This window comes from Leptosomus discolor, chromosome 3 (genome assembly GCF_034619465.1).
Source record: "Leptosomus discolor isolate bLepDis1 chromosome 3, bLepDis1.hap2, whole genome shotgun sequence".
NCBI classification, from domain to species: Eukaryota; Metazoa; Chordata; class Aves; order Leptosomiformes; family Leptosomidae; genus Leptosomus; species Leptosomus discolor.
The window spans coordinates 43,154,071-43,174,939 of NC_141393.1; the positions used below are offsets into that span (position 1 = coordinate 43,154,071).

At 41.4% G+C, this 20,869-nt stretch overlaps 2 protein-coding genes across 3 annotated transcripts; one reads left to right on the plus strand and one right to left on the minus strand.

The window, feature by feature from the left end:
• Positions 1 to 433: 433 nt before the first annotated feature.
• NUSAP1 (nucleolar and spindle associated protein 1) lies at positions 434 to 12,347 on the minus strand. Of its 2 annotated transcripts, XM_086463322.1 has the most exons (12): positions 12,255 to 12,347; positions 11,382 to 11,444; positions 10,130 to 10,315; positions 8,890 to 9,061; positions 7,025 to 7,114; positions 6,177 to 6,289; positions 5,387 to 5,452; positions 5,005 to 5,192; positions 2,758 to 2,930; positions 1,676 to 1,786; positions 992 to 1,103; positions 434 to 521 (listed from the first exon to the last, which is right to left on the minus strand). In XM_086463322.1, the coding sequence occupies exons 1-12, from the start codon at positions 12,345 to 12,347 to the stop codon at positions 434 to 436; spliced, it is 1,455 nt and encodes a 484-aa protein (XP_086319448.1). The 2 variants fall into 2 exon arrangements, with proteins under 2 accessions (XP_086319448.1, XP_086319449.1); XM_086463323.1 differs by lacking the exon at positions 5,387 to 5,452 and having other exon boundaries at positions 8,890 to 9,058; positions 10,127 to 10,315.
• A 408-nt stretch (positions 12,348 to 12,755) lies between these two features.
• Positions 12,756 to 16,840, plus strand: OIP5 (Opa interacting protein 5). The gene is made up of 5 exons (XM_086463429.1): positions 12,756 to 13,035; positions 13,316 to 13,382; positions 14,353 to 14,475; positions 15,244 to 15,325; positions 16,685 to 16,840. The coding sequence occupies exons 1-5, from the start codon at positions 12,756 to 12,758 to the stop codon at positions 16,838 to 16,840; spliced, it is 708 nt and encodes a 235-aa protein (XP_086319555.1).
• The last annotated feature ends 4,029 nt before the right edge of the window (positions 16,841 to 20,869 follow it).

Genomic DNA, 20,869 nt, shown 5'->3' on the forward strand with positions numbered 1-20,869 from the left:
AAGGGCTGAGCTGGAGAAGAGGCAAGCAGACATTACAACTCCTGGAATTTACCACTGGAATGTTTTGAAGTTTGTTGCCCAAAGTGGGCAACAAACGCATTCTGGTGGAAAAGTCTGTCCTAAGTTGCAAGGAGGAAGAAGTCTGTCCTAAATTGAGCATCTTTCTTCCACTTACATTTTCTCCTTTAACATCTTTTAGTTAAATTAAAGCATTATTAAACAACTAGAGATAGTTTTAAGCTCCTAAGAATTTAGAACTCATCTCACTGGAGAAGTTGATCACTAAAATGTCACACTCAGATGCATTGTAAGGTCTCATTCAATGCTCTCCGGATTCCACTAGCTAATACTGACCCGAACCACACAGACAGCAGAAGTATTTACAAGACAGGAACAGTATTTACAGCGATTTTTAAAATATTTCTTATTCCTCCTAACCCACAGACAGTCCTCTGCAGTTTCCAAGAGCCTGAGCCTTTTTCTTTTTCCTCTCTTGCTCATGTTTCTCACGCCTTTCTTCCCTGAAGGGGAGAGAGAAGAGAGACAGGTCATACCAAGTTCCATTAAAGGCAGAGGCACAGGCAGCCAAAGGAAGCTGCAGCTGACCACGGCTTAACATTCATTAAACCAGCACCCTGCGCTTGCTTCTGGCAGAGGGAATGCTACCATTTTGGATCGAACCCAGACATTCAGGCAAATACTTCTGCTCAGGCGTACAGGTCTAACATTCAAGGTAACAACACAACAACATTCACAGCTTCTTCCAAGGTGAAAGTCGTCAAACGCTAGAATTGATAGCGCTCATAGAATTAAAGTCTTATCAGCTTCAGAACTCCCCCTTCCTGATACTAGACAGACTATTGGAAGCAAAAGTTGCTTTAACATAAAAGTATTCTCTCCTGAACTGTATATTTAAATTCTGGAAAGAGAAATGAGTCGTCGTCTTATTATTTTAAATAACACTATTCATAAAAAGCTAGCAGGTACTAACCTTGTCTGGAGATGCGGCTGCTTGTAATCTTTCTTACGTGAAGAGATGTTGCTACTGACAGACTTATTTAGGACAGTATTTTCTTTAAATTCTCCCCATGGTTTTAGTCGTCCTACAATTCAGGGGCAAAGAGAGACTATTGAATTACTAGTTCAGTACTTGTGTGCTTCACTTATTATTGTGAAGTTTATACCAGCTAGCCTGGTTTTGCTGGTTGACTTGAAGATTCTATGCCCTTCAGCTCCACCGGCCCATTCCCTACAAGTACTATTTCTGTAAGTAGCAACAGGTGACTGTACTCAAAAGTAACAGTTAAAGTTCAGCTTCTCACCCAATAGTACACTTTCTTAAGAAAATAAAATAAAGGTAGGCCTCATTGTGTAAGGATTCTCTCGTATTTCCTGTACATCCATCTGTTCAGTGAACTACAAGGATGTTTATGCTTATATTTATGGGCTTTTGGTCATAAAGGCTTATTTTTCATGAGGGAGGCTCTTAAAGCATCTATAGAAGTTAGAGAGGCATTATAGAAATTTAACATATCAGTGCCCAGACTGTGTGGGAATCCAGAAAGGGACAGGAAGAGACCAAAAGCTTTGCTACAATGCTTTGTACCAACGCCTGCTTTACGGGCAGTTGAGCGTGAGGGGTGTGAGCAACACAAACTGCGCAGGATCACGGTACCTTTGTGTGGCTGATACCGGAGCGGCCTCGAGAGACTTGCTTTGAGATCAAATGTCTTCTTGGCGCTTGTGAGTTCTGCAGCGTGAGCCGTGAACTTGAAGGGGGTGACAACTACAAAAGGCAGCAAGATACCGTAGTTATAGCAGCAAGAACTTCACTGTACAGAGCAAGTTACCAAGTGCCTGTGAAGATCCCCATACAACTATGGAAACCAAAGAGCCATTAAATGCTGCTGCCTGTGACCTCTGAAGAGAGAACTGCACAAAGAGAGCTCTCTTGAAAGAGGGAGTTTTCAGGTCTGGAGAGAGCAGGAGTTGCAGAGTATCAGCCCTCTTGCTCCAGTTGTACTGCACAATAGCACATATAGCTCCATGCATTTTTCTAGTCCTTCAGAGCAGATTGTGTTTCCTAGTCTTTATGCTTGTTTGGAAGCCAGGGGATTTTCACATTAAGAAAAGCAGCATTCTTCCAGGACACAGCAGCTTCAGATCAGCAGCGGAATTTTTCTTTCCGCCTACAAAACATTGGTGTTGTCATACAGCAAGTCAGGCAACGCTGGGTTCTGACCTGTGGTGATGGGGTACCAGTGCTTAGATAGCAGAGCCATGCTGGTACAGAGATCATGGAGGACTTCTGCTCTCCCTTACGGGGTTTTAGTTCCTAGCTTGATCAGAGTTGTTCAGGCTGATCGTTACAGGTTGTCCTAAAACACAGCTAGAAGCCTGGTGCATGCCAGTCCCACAAGGGGAATGACACCTCCTTGAGGGCATAAGGAACTCCACTCACCGCAGACAGGATCACCCTGTACCTGTTACATGAATCTTTTGCTACATAGTCCCTAAAGGTCTAGAAGGTTTTCTGTCCCCTTTTCTGTAGTAGCCAAGTACCGTATATTTTAGTCAAAATACTGGAAACCAAAGGAAACAAAGAAACTACTGCAGTTTCTAAAGAATCAGTCGTAAGTTAGAGAATGAAATGAAAACCTGGGACTACAAGACGTTAGGTTATTAAAAATTTATATAGTAATTCAGTAAGACAAAACCCTTGATCTGAAAGAGCCAAATATTTACCATCCACTTTACCCTTTGGTGCAGTCAGATCGTTATTTCTTGCATGTCCCTTGCCGGTTTTCTGACTCATCAGTTTGCAGCTCTTCTGCCTAGCAGGTGTGCAGACCTCCAAGTATGGAGACATTCTAGATGGAGTCTTGGTAAGAGACCGTTTATGCTCATTATCTTTTGTGGCTTCTGAGAACCTGAAAAGGATTAGAGAAATGAAGACAAAGTCATCTACGAGGCACATAAGCAACATGACAGAATGTAAAAGGTTCTGCGTTCCACTTTTCTTACGGCTAAAGTTTTACTGTGTGCAAGATCTCCACAGGTTATGCATAAACTGCACTAAAAATACCCTTGATGGCAGCTTTCAAGATACGAGCCATCGCAAATACCCATTGGAATTAAAGAACTGGACTTTCTTGTTATTTTGGAGAGCGGATATATTTGGATGCAATAAGCTAGTTGATTTCTTCACCAACAGATATGATTTGCTTTAGCTTTGGATTCTGTAATTAAAAATTATATATAAATGTTGTTAATTTTAAGATTCAAATCAAGAAAAACTGAAAGAAAATTAACTAACAGAACTCTAGAACTCAAAAGATGTACAAGAGGAAGAAGCTGGAAATTTTAGTCAAACCAACACGTTACCTGCATACCAAGACACATGTGCTGTATGCATGTGTGTACGTACACACCCATTTTTAATGTAGACATGTACATACATGTATAGACACACAAAAGAAAATTCAAAACCTTCCATGAACAAACCTTATCAACAAGGTACTGATAATAAGCTGAAAGCCTACAAGATACGGGAAGACGGTGAGGAAATGTTGCAGAAAGCTATGTTCAAGGATGAAGTGCAGCTTGCAAGATCCACCTTAGCACACCTTTGGACAAGTGGAACAGAAGCAAATTCTAAGTGCTGTTTTGTTTTACTCAAGTAGGGCTGCAGTGAACACAGTAAAGACCATCTGACACCAGAGGCAGAACAAATACTGTTTTCATTTGTTGTTATCTATTGCAGAGACAGCACATCTAAAGCAGAAACAAAGCCAGTAAGATCATGAGCTCGATTTTACAATCTTGACCTTTGAACAGCAAAAGAACTGCATTCAAAAGTCCCATAAATATTTATTAGGAGATGTCAATATTAGAAGTCACACTATCTGACTTAATAACAACCCCCCACACACACTTTATTCAGGGAGAAAAAGACCATGGCGGTCGTGGCATGCCAAAGTTAAGAAGTGAAGGTTATCAGAAAAGTGGAAAGTAGCACAGCTGACACCAGAGATTATCTGGGTATTGTCAGAGAAGGCTATGAGTAAATTATAGAATGTCTAAATCTGAACTTCAGCCACTGGAAAGTTTAGTAAACTGAATCAATTTGGAATTAGTACAATCATTAGAAACCAAAGAAATAGCAGAGACAAGGACTTTCACTGAAAAGAAAACCAGACGAAAGGGCATTTATCAATGGAGTACCACATGGACTGTCCTTTTGATTCCTTCTTTTAAAAGGTTTTTTGTTCAAGACTTTAGAAAAATTAGTAGTAAGCTAATGGAATTTACAGATAACAGAAGTTCATGAAATAGTAACATAATAGAGAATTAGATTACTGTGTAGGAATAATGAAGAGTGCATGATGCTTTAAAAGGAAATGAGATGAGATTTAATAGCATCAAGTATGAGCTCATTCATTTAGCAATTCCTCATGACTTTCTGGTGTCAGCTTGGTTCCCATCTGCTAGGAACGGTCTACTTACAGTAGTCCACTACAAGACAAGCCCCTGCTGTGACATCGGGGGGGGGGGGGGTGGGTTTGTGGAGAAAAGGAAGAGAGTCCCCCCAAAAAACTCCAGATGAGTCCATTGGGAGGCTCACTTGGAATACTGCATACAGCTCTGGTTAAGTAATCTCAAAGATTCAGAAATAACAGAGACTATTAGGTTGCCTGACAAAGTGGAAAAACCTAACACAGTAAAAGAAGAAAGATAATTTGGCTTGAAGGGTTTAGAAAAATGAAAGCTGAGAGGCATGCAAGATTCCTCTACCATCAGACATCAAAATGAAGAATCAAGAGATTAACAGCACAGTAAGGCCTAAACCAGCCATAAAGCTGGGCTGAAAGTTAGTGATCAGAATTAGTCTCATATAGTTCATGTTTGGAGTATAAATAACATAGTCAAACCACAGTCAATGTTGATTATTTCAGGTGTATGATACCCAACTGCTCACTGGTAGTTTTGGTTTGTTCTTTTTACCTGACATTCATTTTGGTTGTTGAAAGGACAGACGGATTAAATGAAGATTTCCTAGATAAAATACTTCGATTGGCAGCATTCAGAGAACTCCGTGGTGAGCGCCAGAGATTACTAGGAGTGCACGTGGCAGAGAATCTGTCTCTTTCTGGGTTTGGGCTGAATAAAAATGCCTTGCTGCTGGTCTGTTTCTAGGGAAAAGCAAATCACAAGTTAGCAGACTCTGCTAAATAATTATCAGAGAAGCAGCTAAGAGGCAGGGAAAACACACAGTGAATCAGAAGCATACTCTCTTCAGTTTTTTCCTTTTTTTTTTTTTTCCTTTAAAAGCATATTTTAAACATAAGTACTTTTATTATTATTAGACTGATCTGACAACACATACCTTGGAGTTCTTACACGGAGTCCCTTTTTCTGATGCTTTTGGGTGATCTGACTTTTTGGCCAGCACCTGCCAAACGTAATTTGTCTTAAGTATACACTGATACAACACGTGCCATAGAAGAGAGAAGCATAGTGTGCAGGAGTTTCAGTGTTGCTGTTTTGGTATGTCCATTCACATACCCCTCCCTGTATTCACCAATACATTCCGGTCACCTTAGGTCTGTCCCACTCTGAAAGAGGCGCCATTAGCAGCTTTCACCCACACAAGTGTGAAATGCAAGAACTGACAATCAGGGCCACTGAGAACAACATATATTGCATGTATTTTAAAGGAGAGTCATATGCAGTCAGTGGACAATGGTTCTTTAAGGCACAAAAAAAGAACTTAATATTTAATTCCCATTCTTGGAAAAATAACCCATCCCCTTGGTTAAGTTCTACAGCAATTCAAATGGCTGTAATCGAAAGCTCCACAAGATCCTTCACAACAGAAAGTGTGACTTAATTATTTTTATTCAAAACTGACAAGTTACTTGTTGGTTCCTATAACTACAACCATACACTGTTAATATATGAGAACTTACACAACTATACAAGTTACATACAGATAACTACATAGAACCAGTTATACAGGACGGCAGTTCAGTTTCACTGATTATAACATTCCACTGCACGTACACACGAGCAGCTACTTACTGCTCTAAAGAGACTCTACAGGACTGTCTTTCCAGAGAAGCTCTGGAAAGAAATTAACACAGGAAGCGTGGCTGTCTTCCTGTGTTCTAACTTACCTTGACTTCGCTGAGGGAACTGCTGCAGTTTTCAATCACTTTTTTTTTCCTCTCAAGGTAGTCAGCGATAGATTCCATTTTCTTGAAGTGAGCCTCATGCAACTTTTTAAAGTCTAAGGAGTTCCAAAAATAAGAAGAGTCACATATCTCATAAGCCGCTAAGGAGATTTACTACTTAACAGGAGAATCTTGCAACATCTATCATTATGGCCTCAAAGAAAGCGTGACTTATCCCTCTAATTAAAAACTGTGTATACACAGGTAACCAAACCGTATGAAATAAAATCTACCTCACCAGCTCTACAGCCAGTTACCTAGTGCATGCTCTGGAGAATTATAGAATAGCAGCATGGCTTGGGCTGGAAGGGACCTTTAAAGATCATCCAGTCCAACCCCCAAATTCTGCAGCTGAAAAAGAAATACTTCGAAATTTTATTTAAATTGATGTATTTTATGAAGTGACGCAAATGAGCTAATATAGAGCAATGCAGTACAACAGTAGTATTTATAGAGTGAAAGCTAATCAAGCGGGAGTAATAGTGTGTCTTCCTGCTCTTTGTTGTTTTGAGAAGTCATGAATGCAAGCATTATATCCAAAAGACACTAAAGTGTTCGATAAACCAGTTTTATAACATACATGTGAGTCATTAACTACTATGAATTGACAAGTTGGAAGATACACCTTAAAATGTAAACTTTGGGAACTTTTCTTGGTTGTTTGCTTTTTAAAGAGAGGATGTTCTCTTCTTCAAGCAGAAATAGAACTTTGGGTTGTAAAAACCTCCAAGTCAAGTCTCCCTTCATACACAGACAACGTGTCTATTTCTAAAGATGGGAGGTTATCTTACTTGGTGTAGTAGCTTTTATTCCTTCTTTCCCAGACCTAGATGCACGGCCTGCATATAAAGGGATCTTCCCTCCTGCATGATGACCATCACCTGGTACAGTAAGATTAGACAAAATCATTAGAACTCCTGGAAAATATTTTAACACTATCACAACCTTTTTAAAGGTATTTGTTCCAAAACACACCATGTCTCCTCAAAGTGCATTTAGGTTTTGAAAAATAAACACATCAGCTGGAATAGGAACGTCCCAAGTCTCCCCAAAACCTTTTAAATGCTCTGTCAGTAACAGCACGTCTGGAGAAACTACAAGCCAAGCGTGAACCTTACAGTCATACTAGGGTATTATCTCTCGATAGTAAAGTATTTCACAGAGGAAGTTAACATGAGAACTATGCTTGTGATAAGCAAAAACATCTTTAAATTCACAGGTCTTGATCTATTTAATAAGCTAGTGGGTTTTAAATGTTGATAATAAAGAAATACCTTTTGGCCAGCTTTTCTGCCTCCGCCTTATACAGAGTCTAAGTTCTTTTTTATCACCTCTGCTCTCAGGCATAGTATTAAGCTCATGTTCATGTTTTAGTGATTAATTTCATTTTAGCAAGGAAAAAAAAAAATCAGGCACAGACTTCACATCGAGTTCAATATTTGCATATCAAAAGCAAACATTTGCTTTTCTGTTAATTCACATCCCCTTTAAAGTAAACTCGGATGACCTCAAAACATTGAAAGAAATCCTCACTGGAAACAAATGATGGGGGGTTGTTGGGAAAAAAAAAAAAAAGAAATCAACTTTTCAACACTAAATGCAGACATAGCATTTTTCTGTTACAGAGCTCTTGCTGTCCAAAATTACTGGGAAAAAAAAAAAAAGGAAAACAAACCAAAAAAAAACAGGGAGCAGTATGCATAGGAAGAGATGAGTACTGTGCCGACTGTCAGGCTGAATGCTGCCTCAGCTAAAGCATCCTCTACATATTCTATTGCTTCTGTTTTTAGAAGAACCTTCCTTGAAAATAATCCTCATTTTCTAAATTAGTTTCAAAATCATAGAAGGCTCCAATAAGAACATCCTTGTAAATTCTACTGAACAGCAAGAGCGTCCATAAACACAGCTCAAGGACTATGTACACTTAGTGTAACAGGAGCAAATAACAGTATGCATCTTGACCGACCCACAATATCAGTAAATAATCAGATTGGGCAGACAAACTCAGTTCTTCTTGTCAGCTGCATGCACAAAGGAGTGGGGGAGAAATTAATTCATACTTTTTCAGTAGCATCATGTTTGAAGGTCTAAAAAAGCCACCAGATAGAAAAGTGATCCATTGTAATACATTCAGGTATTGTTGGGCAGTTTAAAGAAATTATGAAGGATCTGCCCATGTCCTTTTCTACTAATTTACTCCTGGGAAGAAAAATGACAAAACCTGTTCATCTGTAGGAAAAGAAAAACAAAGCATGAGGAAGGAAGCGCTCCCTTTCTCGCCACTTTTTAAAGGAGCTGGGTAGCATCTCAGGAGTGTTCCAAAAGGCACTGATCCTAAACGAGGTACAAGACTCAAAGACCTCAGACCTTCGAGAAATAACCAACTAAAAACATCAGGTCCAGAGTTCTGAAGTCAAAGCCAACAGAATTCCTGCATTGCAGAATTTGTGTTTCAGTATGTTAAACAAACAAGTACACAAACTCAAATGAGAGATTTTTTTCTGATATCCCCAAATAAGGTACTGATCACTAGACCTGCCACGAAAAAAAAACAAAAACAAAAACAAACAACTTTGCAGACACGATAGAATTACCAAAAGGTGCATTTTAAGTAGTACAAATTACTAAACTTACTTTCTTTGAATTTTCTACTTACGTTCATCTCCACCACTTCTAGTGGAAGTCTTTGGTTGTGCTTTCTGATCAGTACCCATCCCTGGGTTCTTAGTAGCTCTCTTTTTAGTTACTTGTTCCTCATTTTTTAATACCTTCTGCACCTTCTCATGCTCACCCGGGGGCACTTCGTTTTCTTTCATTTCAGAATGCTCCTGCAGTTTAAACATACTTCATTTAAACAGTGCATTCCAAGAAGATGGACAGCGTTCTAAAGAAAGGCTGTGGTTCTGAGAGCAGGCTGTCAGTCGAACAGGTTGCCCAGCCTCCATCTTGGAGGTTTTCAATATCAGATTAGATGAAGCCTTCAGTGGTCTGACTCTGCTTTGATTGGGCAATTGAGCTAGAGACATTCTGAAGTCCAACCTGTGAAATACTTATCCTGGTATTTCAGACAGACCCATATTGGAAAGCTTTTACCTGCACAGCTCTAACACTTTAGTATAAAGTTGCCTTTATTGACAAAAATTAATTACTTGCAAGTAAAAATAAATTCACTGGCTATGTTACTTTTTTCAATGGTAGCTTTGGTTACTGTACAATTCTCTACCTAACACCAACAGACTAACGCTCTTCATCTTCTCATTTCCCTCCTCTAAATCAGTAAAACTCTTTCACACAGTTCATAGTTCACTACTTGCATGTAATTTTAGAGGAAACTAATTCTACCTCTGTCTCGCCTTGAAACTTCCCCTCCTTCAGTCATGCAACCCATCAATAGAGAACCCACTTAGACAAGTGGGAATTAAAAAAATTGTGATGTTTAGGCAATCATCCAATTTCTGTTAATTTTTTCTATATAAAGAAAGTGAAGATAGCCTTACTTTAGTTAAATTCTGAAACTAGTCTAATATTCAGAATACTATGATGAACTAGTGAAAGCAGTCATACATTCAGATAAGGTGTTTGGAATTGTATATTTCTTAGAGAAATTTAATTTATTTGCTTGAAGTAATGAGTAACAAGTAATCTCTGTTCATTACAGAACAGCATATAGTCAAAATAGACAAAACCAGTGCTACAAAGTAAAGAAGACCAGTACCAGAACATTTGCACACAAAATTCTTACACACACACACATATATGTATATATATATAAAACATATACCACCTGTTAAAGGGTGGTAGGAAAAAAAAAAAAAAAAAAATCAAGTGTGTTTAAATTATGCTTGGAGGGAAAGAGGGATGGCCAGCACACAAAACCAAGCAGTGCAAATCACCACCTCCTCATCAGAAAGCCTTGGATTTTCTTCACTGGAATTCCTTTCCTCATTGGAGCTCTTTTTTCTGGTTATTTTCTTTTCTTTACTACGTCTTTTTGTAACAAAACACACTGAATCCAGCATAATTTCCTCCCGATTGCTCAGCTCATCTGATTCAATGGAAGGAGATGCACTTTTTTCAGAGCCCTGTAGCAGAAAAATACTGTAGTGTGGAACATGTCTGACACAAACATAAATTATATACTCCAAACAGATAGTTTCAATTTTATCATTGGAAAAAGTATTTCACATGGAGGAAATATAGTAGCACACCATTTAGTAGCATAGTAATCAAGAAATTGGCAGTATCTAGATTTCCCTAAACAAAGCTCGTTGCTTGAAGACTTTAAAAAGAAGTCCTACAGTTGTTTTATTATATAACATTTTAGTAAGACTATACAAAAACCTATGTATTTGAAACCAGACTTGCATGATGCTGTGACCCTCCCAGATTTGTACATTTCTGTGGAATACTCTCCACCAAAAAAATCAGAGCCTCTTCCATGCTTGTTAAAATTAAAAATAAGCTGACAAGTATTAGACCAGTTCCTCAAACTTTTAAAGGTTTTAAAGGAAGCACTTAAAGGGAGATACCTTTTAGAAAGAGCAGATACCAATTTACTTTCTCTCAAAAATGTAAAAAACATCACCATACCCAAAAAATTATTCAGCTTACAGAAAACTTAAAAAAATAGTTATGAGAAACACATATTAAGAAATGCATAAAGGAAACCTCACGATTGTATTGCTTTCATTACAGTGTCAGTAAATTGCAGTAGATGCAAAACGCTTTCTGAGGAGTATCTAGTCCCTTTCATCTACGCATGCAAAATGAATAAAATATTTTTATATTTGGTACTGACTAGTGTCTGGAGCCAACTAGGCAAGAACGAAGATTTGTTCAATGGAAATTAAATGTTAGTGTTCACAGAGAATAATTTTGTACTGATGCTGAAAAATACATTATTAATTTTTGGCAGCTGAAAGGAAATCAGCTTTGGGTCATGTAGGAGGCCACTTCAAAGTTAATATTAGCACATCTGTTTCTATCAGCACATGAATGCATTAAACTCAAGGCACTGTTAAGACAAAAGTATTTTTATTATAGTTAACACCACAGTAAAAAACAACCTTCCAGGCATGCCCTGCTCTACTAGTTAGAAAGTTAGGGCTCTCTCTCTTAAAAAAGACTGGCTAATTTATTGCCTATTACCTTATTTTCATTTTCATCTTCATTTTTGAAGTGTTCCTTCAGTGCTTTCAGCAATTTGTCTGCCTGGAGAGAAATCAAAACAACTTGTGAACCAAATACTGCATTAAGTCATCAAACAAAAAGCTGCACCAACTCAACTAGCGTCCGATAAATTGATCCAACAAAAAAAAACAGAACATTTCCCGAATCCAGCGGAAAACGGCGTGCCTAGAGCTTCACTCAAATCGGAGAAAGCGCCTAAGGCGCCAGGTAAACACGCAGCACATTCCCCACAGAGGCACAAAGACGAATTTCCCCGACTAGGTATCTTCCGGTCCGTCCGTTTTCCAGAAAGTTTAGTTGTTCAAGGATGAATAAGACTGACTGTTTTTAGCAGCTCTGCGTAGCTGAACGTGAATTAAAACCACATCAAATTTCTGCAATAACTGCCGCCTGGTCTATACTACGCGCAAAGCATTCTTCTCCCCCCTTCAACGTGTCCTGACAGCAATAAAATAACAAGAACAAGCAATAAATAACAAGGAAAATTAGGCCTTCCCGGATGAAGGGACGCTTCAGTGAGAAGCCGCCGCCGCCCCGCCGCGGGCCCGGGCTGCGCCCCAGCCGGCGCCGCCTCCCGTCCCGGGAGGGGAGGGGACGTGACCCAGCACGGTACCCAAAACGAGAACAACGCTCGCGGGGGCGGCGGGGCACGTTCCCTACACGCCACCCGCTCTCCTCAGCTCGCAGCCGGGCAGAGGGTAACGCCAGAGCCGGGGCCGCTCTTCGGAGGGCGGGCGGGAGGGAATCCGGAGCTTCCCCCAGCCGCCCCCCGCTCAGGTCGGCGGCAGCGACGCCACTCTCTCCCAGCCGCGGCAGCCGCCCCCGCCTCACCCGGAGGTTGGCCTTCAGACCGGCGGCCTTCGCGATCCGCTGGAGCTCGACGTATTTCAGCGAGTCCAGCTGCTGGAGCGAAGAAAGCGCCATGGCAGCAACACCGACCCTCCGCCTCACCCAGCGCCAACCGCCGCTCTTCGAATCTCGCGCCCAACTGACACGGCCCGCCTCGTCCCCGCCCCCGCCGTTCGAACCACCCGCCGCGCCAGGCCATTGGTTGGGAGAGGCAAAGGGGGCAGAACTAGGGGGGCACGGAAACCACCAATGGTGACATGGCTACCGAGGCGTGCTTTTTTTTCAAACGCGATAGGCGCTCCTCGTGAGTGAAAGCCCTATTTGATTGGACAGCGGAATGGCTTGGTGCGGCCCACCTCCCAATAGTCTCGGGTGGTGAGGATTGATGCACCCGTTGCCCAATAGTAACGCAGATGTGTGAGGCGCGCTCCAATTGTGCTGCTGGGAAGGTGGGCGCCGCGCTTGAACGCGGGGCGGGAGAAGATGGCGGTGCGGCGGCAGCTGCGGGCTCTCCTCCAGGACCCGCAGCTGAGCGGGTCTATCACCGTGGAGCGGTTGCTGAGCCCCACCCCTGACACGCGTGTCTCGGTGCCGCCGCCTTCCCCGCCGCCGGTCGCGAGGGCGGAGTTGCTGCCGCGGCGACAGGGGCTGCTGCCGGAGGACTGCGCCGTGTTCCAGTGTCACGGCTGTTGGGCGGTGCTGGGGGACTCGCTGCACCTCTGCGCGCTGGAGGAGCGGCGGCTCGGCGTCCTCGTCTGCTTCAGTCAGTGACGGCCTGGCCCTCCCGGGGCAGGGCGGGGGGAGCCTGGTCCCGCCCGGCAGGGCTGGGCGCGGGGGAGAGGGCGGGGGACCGAGTCTGTGCTGCCGCCCCCCGAGGGTCGCCGACCTTCCCCTGGCCCCGGGGGCTGGGCTGGGCTGGGCTTGGCGTTGGGCGCCCCGAGGCCGCGGAGTGAGCGGGCGGTTCACTGCCTTGCGCACGGGGGGCGGCCGGGGCGGGGTTGGTACGGGGGTCTCAGTTTCAGCGGGTCTCACTTTCTCCTCAGAAGTGACTAACGGCGTAGTGTGGGAGGATTCACTCATGATCGGCCTGGAGGGAGCCCTCCTGGGATGGTGCGTAGCTCACCTAGTTCTTGCTTTTGGCACCGGGCCTGCCGGGAACAGTCGCCGCGGTACATTTTGTGGGCAAAACCGGGCTTCGGCAGAGCTGGGAGCCGGGAGCTCCTCTGACTTGTGCCCTGGGGTTTCCTCCGGGCCTGGTAAACTCCGAAGTGCTTTTTGTACCCGGGCTTCATCATGTCGGATGGAGAAACCTTTTGTAGGTATGTAGCTTTATTTCTGTTAAACTCAAAAGTTTTGCTGGTCTAACCTTTGTCGGTGAAGAATATTTGAGCGAAGCCGAGCCTTTAGGTCTCTTTCTTCTGCTCCTTCCCTGAAAGGTCTGTTACCTAAATTAAAACATCTCAGTTCGGGGTTTGTTTTGTTGGGTTTTTTTTTCACACTGATAATGGGTAGCTTCTGCTGCTCTATTCATGAGCCTGCAGTTAGCAACAGGTTTGGTAACTCTGGGCCTAGTCTGATGAGAAGGATGTAATATCACCTGCGGGCTTACAGAACCAGTAGTTTGTTTGAATGATGTTTAAAGGCTATTTTACAAGCTACAAGGGCTAGGAACTTTTTTAATATGAGACTTGTTTGGGTTTGCTTTTTTCCCCTCTCTCTGCATGAGGCAATACTTCGTTTTATCAGCAGGAAATTTCACATCTACCACCCGACACAGACATTGCTTTACCAGTTAAATCATGTTTGAGTAGCATAGCCTAACCCGCTCAGTGGTAATAAGACATGTGTTTTCTTCCTTACTTGCAACTTCACTTATTACGGAGATTATTTCTTGCAAAACGTGCCCAACTTTTTATATTCACGTTCCCTTTGTACATATTGTTTCTTTAAGGAGAAAGCATTGTTGTGTCTTGTTTTGCTGTCCTGGTAGAACTGAAGTTTCAGTGTCCTCTGTCAAGCATGCAGTATCTATGGTTTCAGAAGGTTCTGTTTAATAATATTTTTCCCATTCTCCTTTCAGTGCTTACAAGGAGTTATCCTGTCGGTCATGTGGTGTGATCGTGGGCTTCATGCTTTATTCTACCACCAGTGACCTGGCGTATCTCCGAGACTTCTTCTGTTTCTTCAAGGACAGCATCTTCTGGTGAGTGTACTGTATCCTTACAGTCAGTGATTTTGGGGGAATTTGTTTCTGTTAAACTCAAAAGTTTTGCTGCTCTAACCTTTGTTGGTGAAGAACATTTGAGCGAAGCTGAGCCTTTAGGTCTCTTTCTTCTGCTCCTTCCCTGAAAGGTCTGTTACCTAAATTAAAACATCTCAGTTCGGGGTTTCTTTTGTTGTTTTGTTGGGTTTTTTTTCACACTGATAATGAGTGACTTCTGCTGCTCTATTCATGAGTGGGAATTTGTAAGCTATTGCAAAGGGCTGTAGAACTCATCTACAGCTAACAAAAGCGGCTTTAATTTTGACTGAGCACATTGGTGTGGGATTTTAATATCCTCTGTCTTTAAATTGTTTGTGTTGGTGTGACACCGTTTGATTTGCTTTGTGCTTCTTGAGTGTCCTCATGTGATGTCAAGGTTTAAATTTAGTTGTTTGCAATGCTGAAATCTTAAGTTCCAGATTCGCTTAACTAGTGTAAGGTATCAAAGTAGTTTCATGATGGATTGAGGACTTGACTATAGAAACTGTAAACAACTTACAGCTGGTGATGAGAGGATCTAACAATTTCAAAGTAAAACCATCGTTAAGTGGTTAGTATTTTCATAAAGTATTGAGTACTTTTGGCAACAACTTTGTATCTGCTTTAAAATCATCTCAAATAATCTGGATAAACAATGACTGTAACTATGGGGGTTTTAATTGTTTTTCTTGTTTTTTTTTTTTTTCCCTTTTGCTTTTTGTTTTCCAGTTACCTCTTACAAAACCAAATGATAATAGAAGCTTCTAAGGTGAATTTTCCTGCTGTGACCTTGAAGAAACAACTGCAGGAAGTAAGGTTTCTACATTAATTTGTATAGAAAATCTTTTTGAAATGCTGATATTTTTAGATGTTAGTCCAAAAATATTGAAACAATTGCTTTTTTTTTTTAAGTTCATAAGATGGAGAAAATGCTGACTTTTAGTACAGTGACTGACTTAATGTGTGAGACATGCAAAACTTTCTAGAACAACTTATCTGCAAAACATAGCCAGTTCTAGCTAATCTTCTGGCAAAAGTGTGTTATCCTTTTAACTCCACGCTTTGAAAAGAAAAAAACCCAAGAATCACTTAGACAGACTTCACCTAAGAATTACTACTCGTGTTGTCCCTAGGATTGATAAATCACTGTTGAAGACTTTAAAAAAGAACAATTTGTTAATTTGAAGGGGATTCTAGCACAGGTGTATTTGTGGCTATGTGGGCTCAAAACAGCATGGTAATATTTACTTGTAGTTTCAGAGACAACACTAGAACCTCCCTCGGGTTTTTTGGTGTTTAAATTGGATGTTCTTTTCCGTAACTTGGTTAGTTGTTAACTTAGCAAATTGTCTGTCCCATAGTTCAAATAAAGTTACTGTAAGACAGAGCCAGTGTATCCAGTATTTATAGGCTTATTTGTTCCTTACTTTTTTTTTTTCTTTCTTAGTTTCTGGTCTAAGCATGGAAATGGGCCTGTGACATTCCTGAAGTTTTGTCCTCTTTAAAGTCGTCTTCCAGTGCCTTACCATGAGATCACAGTGGTTTTATAGGTCAAGAGAGGCTAAAATGCAAAAATCTTATCCAGGCAAGGCTTCTATAGTAGAGACATGTTTTTATGAAGTAAAAAAAATATGGTAGTACTTCATTGCAAACACAAAGTATGTGACCATGGAGAGTTTGCTTGCTGACTAGAAGAAGTGCGAGAACCTGGTCTTTGTTTTTTGAGACATAACGTCAGCAGGATTTTACTCTTGTGCTTTAGGTGTGCTAACTTAACCCTCAGGCTCTGGAAATGACATTTTTGAGGGACTGACCCCATGTATTCCTAAGCTAATGGAGAAACAGTCTGTCCAGATACTGCCAAAGCAGGAAAGATTGTATCGATCGCAGTAAGGCTCCAACAACTCTCTCCTACAGCAGAGTATTTCCATAATCTCTGGAAGGGGTCGCACTGGCACACATTAATCTGTCTCCTCTTTTTAGCACAGGCCTCTGATTTGGGTGCCAGTTTGGGCTGTACTAGACACGCAGTGTAGAGTTTAAAGCCCAGTGTAATCTTCCATCTTGAAAGTCAGCTGCTCTTTAGCCACTGAAAGTGGGGTGCAGATCATTCAAAAAGATCAGCGTTAGGACACTTTTCTCTAATACTCTTGTTTCTCTCTTTTTCTAGCTGAAAGAAAAGCTTGTGAAGGTCCACATTCGCATAGAATTGCTGATGAAGAAGCTGGAGGAACTGGAACAAAAGAATGATGTGGCAGAAAGGCGAAGCGTTGCATCAGATCCAGTTAGTCTTCCACCAGGATATGTGGTAGTCAGGGTCAGCTAATAATACGCCATTTTCAAGAACTGCTGGAGTTGTTTCTGCATCTCTGCTGAGTTTGTTCGTTATGATGAAACCAGAATGGGTTTGAGTGTTGATCTGTCACTTTATCTGTGTACGGAAGGAACCAATGCTTAAGTGCATCCCTTCAATGCACTGAAAATCTGACAGACTGAAGTTGTGCTTGGAAAACTGAATAGCTCACCTGTGCAGCACATAACTTTCTGGGACAGTATAACTATGACTTTGATTCTCTCTGATGACTTCAGGGGGAAGAATAGCCTTTGAAGTACTAAAACCAGGTTTCTGGAACTACACAAAACGTACAAACAAGATGGTATTTAAGAGGAGCTATTGTAAACTGAACATTCTTACAACGATCTGAAGATCTTGTCCTGCCTTTTGCTATAGATGCAGTGTTAATGGCAGCCAGCTGTTGGCTGAGTGGCTCCTTAGCTACATCTGGTATGTCAGGCACTGCTAAATGGCCTCCTAATCTGTTCTTTTAGGTTTGCTTGCGCGTGTGGCCTGCAAAAGGAGCAAGCTAGCATGCTACAGAAGCTGCACAGTGTGCTCAGCGCATGGATGTGGATGGCACAATGCTGGCTGGAGTGCAGGGTTTTGGATTTCAAAGTCAAGGGCAACCCCCGTGCCTGCCAAGTCCTCTGGAAGTGCAGCCCTGTGGCTGCGCAGGACAGCCAGGTTCTGGCAGCTCCCTGAAGCTTAGACTGTGAGCAACTGCCTTGAACAGATTTGAGCCTTTCTGTTGGGGGCTGAAGTTGTGAACAAAGAACAGTCTTTCATCCTTCACTTCGCAATCGTGAGAACACCGCTCTGCTGAAGTGATGATCTGCCTGGTGATTCACTTGGCCAGTCAAGATGTTTTATAAAAAATACCTAATGGGCACTCATTAGCATTTCTCTCTTGTTTCGAATGGGCTCTGCTTCTTTCCAAACCTGTAGAAAATAATTTGATGGCAAAGAGCAAATGCTACTTACCCCTTGTTATTGGGACAGAGTAACTTTATCCCTAATTCTTGTCGGTTGGAAGATGAAGGGTCCTTTTCCTCTCCCTTTTGCTGCCTAAAGAGCTGATGTTTTAAACCTTCCATAAAGTTTAGCAGTTGTCTCTAATAGTCTAGAGAGAATTGTATTTATTTGATCAACTTAATTCCAGTGATGCAATTTGCTGTTCCCTTACTTCAACTTCCGTATGTGATTGGCAGATTACACTCCCCCTCGCTGCTGGTGCTGCTACACACTGTATTTAACTGTCTTAAATGTTTTATGTGTAAAAAAACTTGTAATGGGCTTGGAGCAGAGGGGACAGAACTCACTGCAAGGCACCTCAGAGGCTTTAGGTGGGCAGCTGGTACTTAGACTACTACTAATGTTTACTGTGCTGATTTTTGAAGAAGAGTTCAGGTTGTCTCAGTTTGTTCTGATTAAGCAATAACATAGAATATCAACAGCCATTCTGCAGGGAGAGGAGGGGCCCTCTCTGTTAAATTCTAATACTATATGCTATCTAAATTATTTTTACTATTTGTGTTTTACAAATTTGACAGGCGTTACGTGCAAAAATACAGTGCTTTTCAATGCCAGCTAAATTTGGGCTATCAAAGTAACTACGTGAAGTAAATGTTACACTCTTGTAAGATCTGTTTCATTGCCTGTAATGATAACTGTTATCTTCTCTAAAATGAGCTGTATCCTTGCCCCTCAACTAGAAGGTTGTTCTTAACAGTTGTCACTGTACATGCGTGTAAAGTTAGGATTTGCTCTATTTGATCGTTTCACTATTAAGAACAAAGGCGTGTTTGAAGTTGTGTTGTGCAGTGACTTCTGCATGTTTAAGGGCCTGTTGGTCTTTAACTGGGGTCTTGTGCCTAAGCTCATTTTGTGCAAGCATCTTCCCATCTTGGGTCAGTGTTTTCCATTGTATATCTTCACCTCTGTGTTACTTCCTAAGCAACAGCCCCTTTGTTGTTGCATCAGTCTAAAAAATGTGATTGATAACAGGACTACTCACTTTTACCTTTTCATTCTGGTTTCAGCATTGAGACTGTTTCTCTATATCTTACATCGCTACTGTGTTAAATCATCTTGCTTCATTTAGCTATGTGTCCACAAGGGAAAGCAAGCTGTCAGTTATGGTTTTTTGTATTATCTTTACAGTTGTAAAGAAGAAACTTTAAATAAAAAGCTGAAATTCAGAAATAGATACTGTGGAGATCACAGCTAATACCATGTGAGGCATAAGGCCACTTGTTTTCCTTAGATTATGTTTGCAGAAAAAAGCCATCTGTTTTTCTTGCTTTGGTCCTGGTTCATTCATGAAGCACTAAATTGATGGTTCCTCACATTACTTAGCATGAATTTAAATAAATAACAAGTATATGTGCTAAATAAGAGATGGTAGATTTTTTTTTAAACTCTTTCTCTAATCTTTGGAACTGGGAGGACCTCTGCTCTGTTGAGTCAAGCTGTGGTGCTTCATGCCTGTTTGGCACTGACTATTGCCTGGCTGACACTCTCAGCAGTACAGTGTTCTAAGGAAATTCTGGTTTAAGAAGAAAGCCCTATAAAGTAAATACATTATCTTCAGTAATTGGAGATGAATATTTACCTGAGGTATCACCTTAAACCTAGGGGTGCATTTTTATTTAAGTGATGCTTATAAACTTTTATTTCTGAAAGACAGAGCCTGTCCCAGATTTGAATTTCTTTTTCTTATTCTAGTGTAGAACCTGATTGCCCCTAACTAGGCATCTTGAGGGATGTGTTCTAGCTTTAAGTGCAGCCAGGGCCAGCCTGCCTTGGGAGGGATGCATTCCCCATTTAAATGATTATCAACTACATAGCAAGTCTCAAGGTCAGGCCTTCTTACATTAGCTAACCATCAGCTGTCTTCTCTGGAATCTAAAGACAAAACCAACCAGAAAATGAAACAAATTAAGGAGGTTGAAGAGGCTACTGAAGTAACAATGATACTGTGAATCTTCTATAAACCAGCATAAGGGCTAGCAATCCATAACACGTTTTGGAAAGCTTGTAGGAAGGTTGGGAGCTGTGACTGCTTTGGCACAGTCCTCAGGAGGTGCTGTGGTGCTGCTGCATTACAGCACTTCCCAAAACTGCTGTCAGCAGCAACTGCAAGGAAAGTTATGCCTCTCTGCAGCCTGTGACATGCCAACCACAGAAGGAATTTTTCACAAATGTAGTTGCCACAACAACAGACAATCCACATACATGGAACAGTTTTCTGAGGGGCTTACTACAATCTATACAAGCAACAGAAGCTTTCTGCTACTGTCAAAAACAACCCTTGAAGCTTTTGTCTGGTAAGTCGCCCATCTTACTATGAGTGGAGTAACCATTCTGCTTTAGTTGCCTTCCAAGAAGTCAGAGGCTCTTTTGCCTGAAGTCTGCTGCAACACCTTGACCCAAAGCAGATATCCAGCATATTGAGTTTAGCTCAAATGGTTAAGTTCTGACAAAGGTACAGCAAGTACAAACACATCTCAGAAGTGGAGTGTATAGTAAGCCAGTTAATTTGTCTTCTGAACAAATGACACATCCAGTTCTAGTGCATTCTCAGCCTGTGCTGCTTTATTGCTAAAAAATTTGTGTACAGGTGCAGAGTTTCCAAGTTCATTTTTAAACAGTTCCTCTTTACAGTGTCAAAAGAATAAAATCTTATCTTGAAATCTTCAAAGATGCATAGATATAAAAGCAAGCTGCCTTTTGGAAAAACATCAGAATTTGCAGGGAGACATTTGTTCACTGTTACCACATAAAACACACGTACAATGGGAGTACATAGATCCTAGTGACACCATTATTTCCTCCACTAATCCACATAAGCATGCCATCAGAAGTTCAGTGTAAGAAATATTTTCTGTCCCATCTTTTAAGTACTAAGGTAATTTTTAAGAATCTATAACTAGCACTTCTCCTTTGCTGTAGTATCATACTTTTCAAAAGGAGGGTATCTTCACTGACATCCTAAAGTACCTCATTCCCCAGGTTTTA

Bases quoted from the DNA above. Each gene is read 5' to 3' on its own strand.
- NUSAP1 (XM_086463322.1), bottom strand. From the start codon at position 12,347: ATGGCGCTTTCTTCGCTCCAGCAGCTGGACTCGCTGAAATACGTCGAG. The intron at 11,445-12,254 runs GTGAGGCGGGGG...ATTTCTCTCCAG, and splicing joins GTCTGAAGGCCAACCTCCGG to GCAGACAAATTGCTGAAAGC. The intron at 5,453-6,176 runs GTAAGTTAGAAC...TACGTTTGGCAG, and splicing joins GTTCCCTCAGCGAAGTCAAG to GTGCTGGCCAAAAAGTCAGA.
- OIP5 (XM_086463429.1), top strand. From the start codon at position 12,756: ATGGCGGTGCGGCGGCAGCTGCGGGCTCTCCTCCAGGACCCGCAGCTG. The intron at 13,383-14,352 runs GTGCGTAGCTCA...TTCTCCTTTCAG, and splicing joins GAGGGAGCCCTCCTGGGATG to TGCTTACAAGGAGTTATCCT. The intron at 15,326-16,684 runs GTAAGGTTTCTA...CTCTTTTTCTAG, and splicing joins TGAAGAAACAACTGCAGGAA to CTGAAAGAAAAGCTTGTGAA.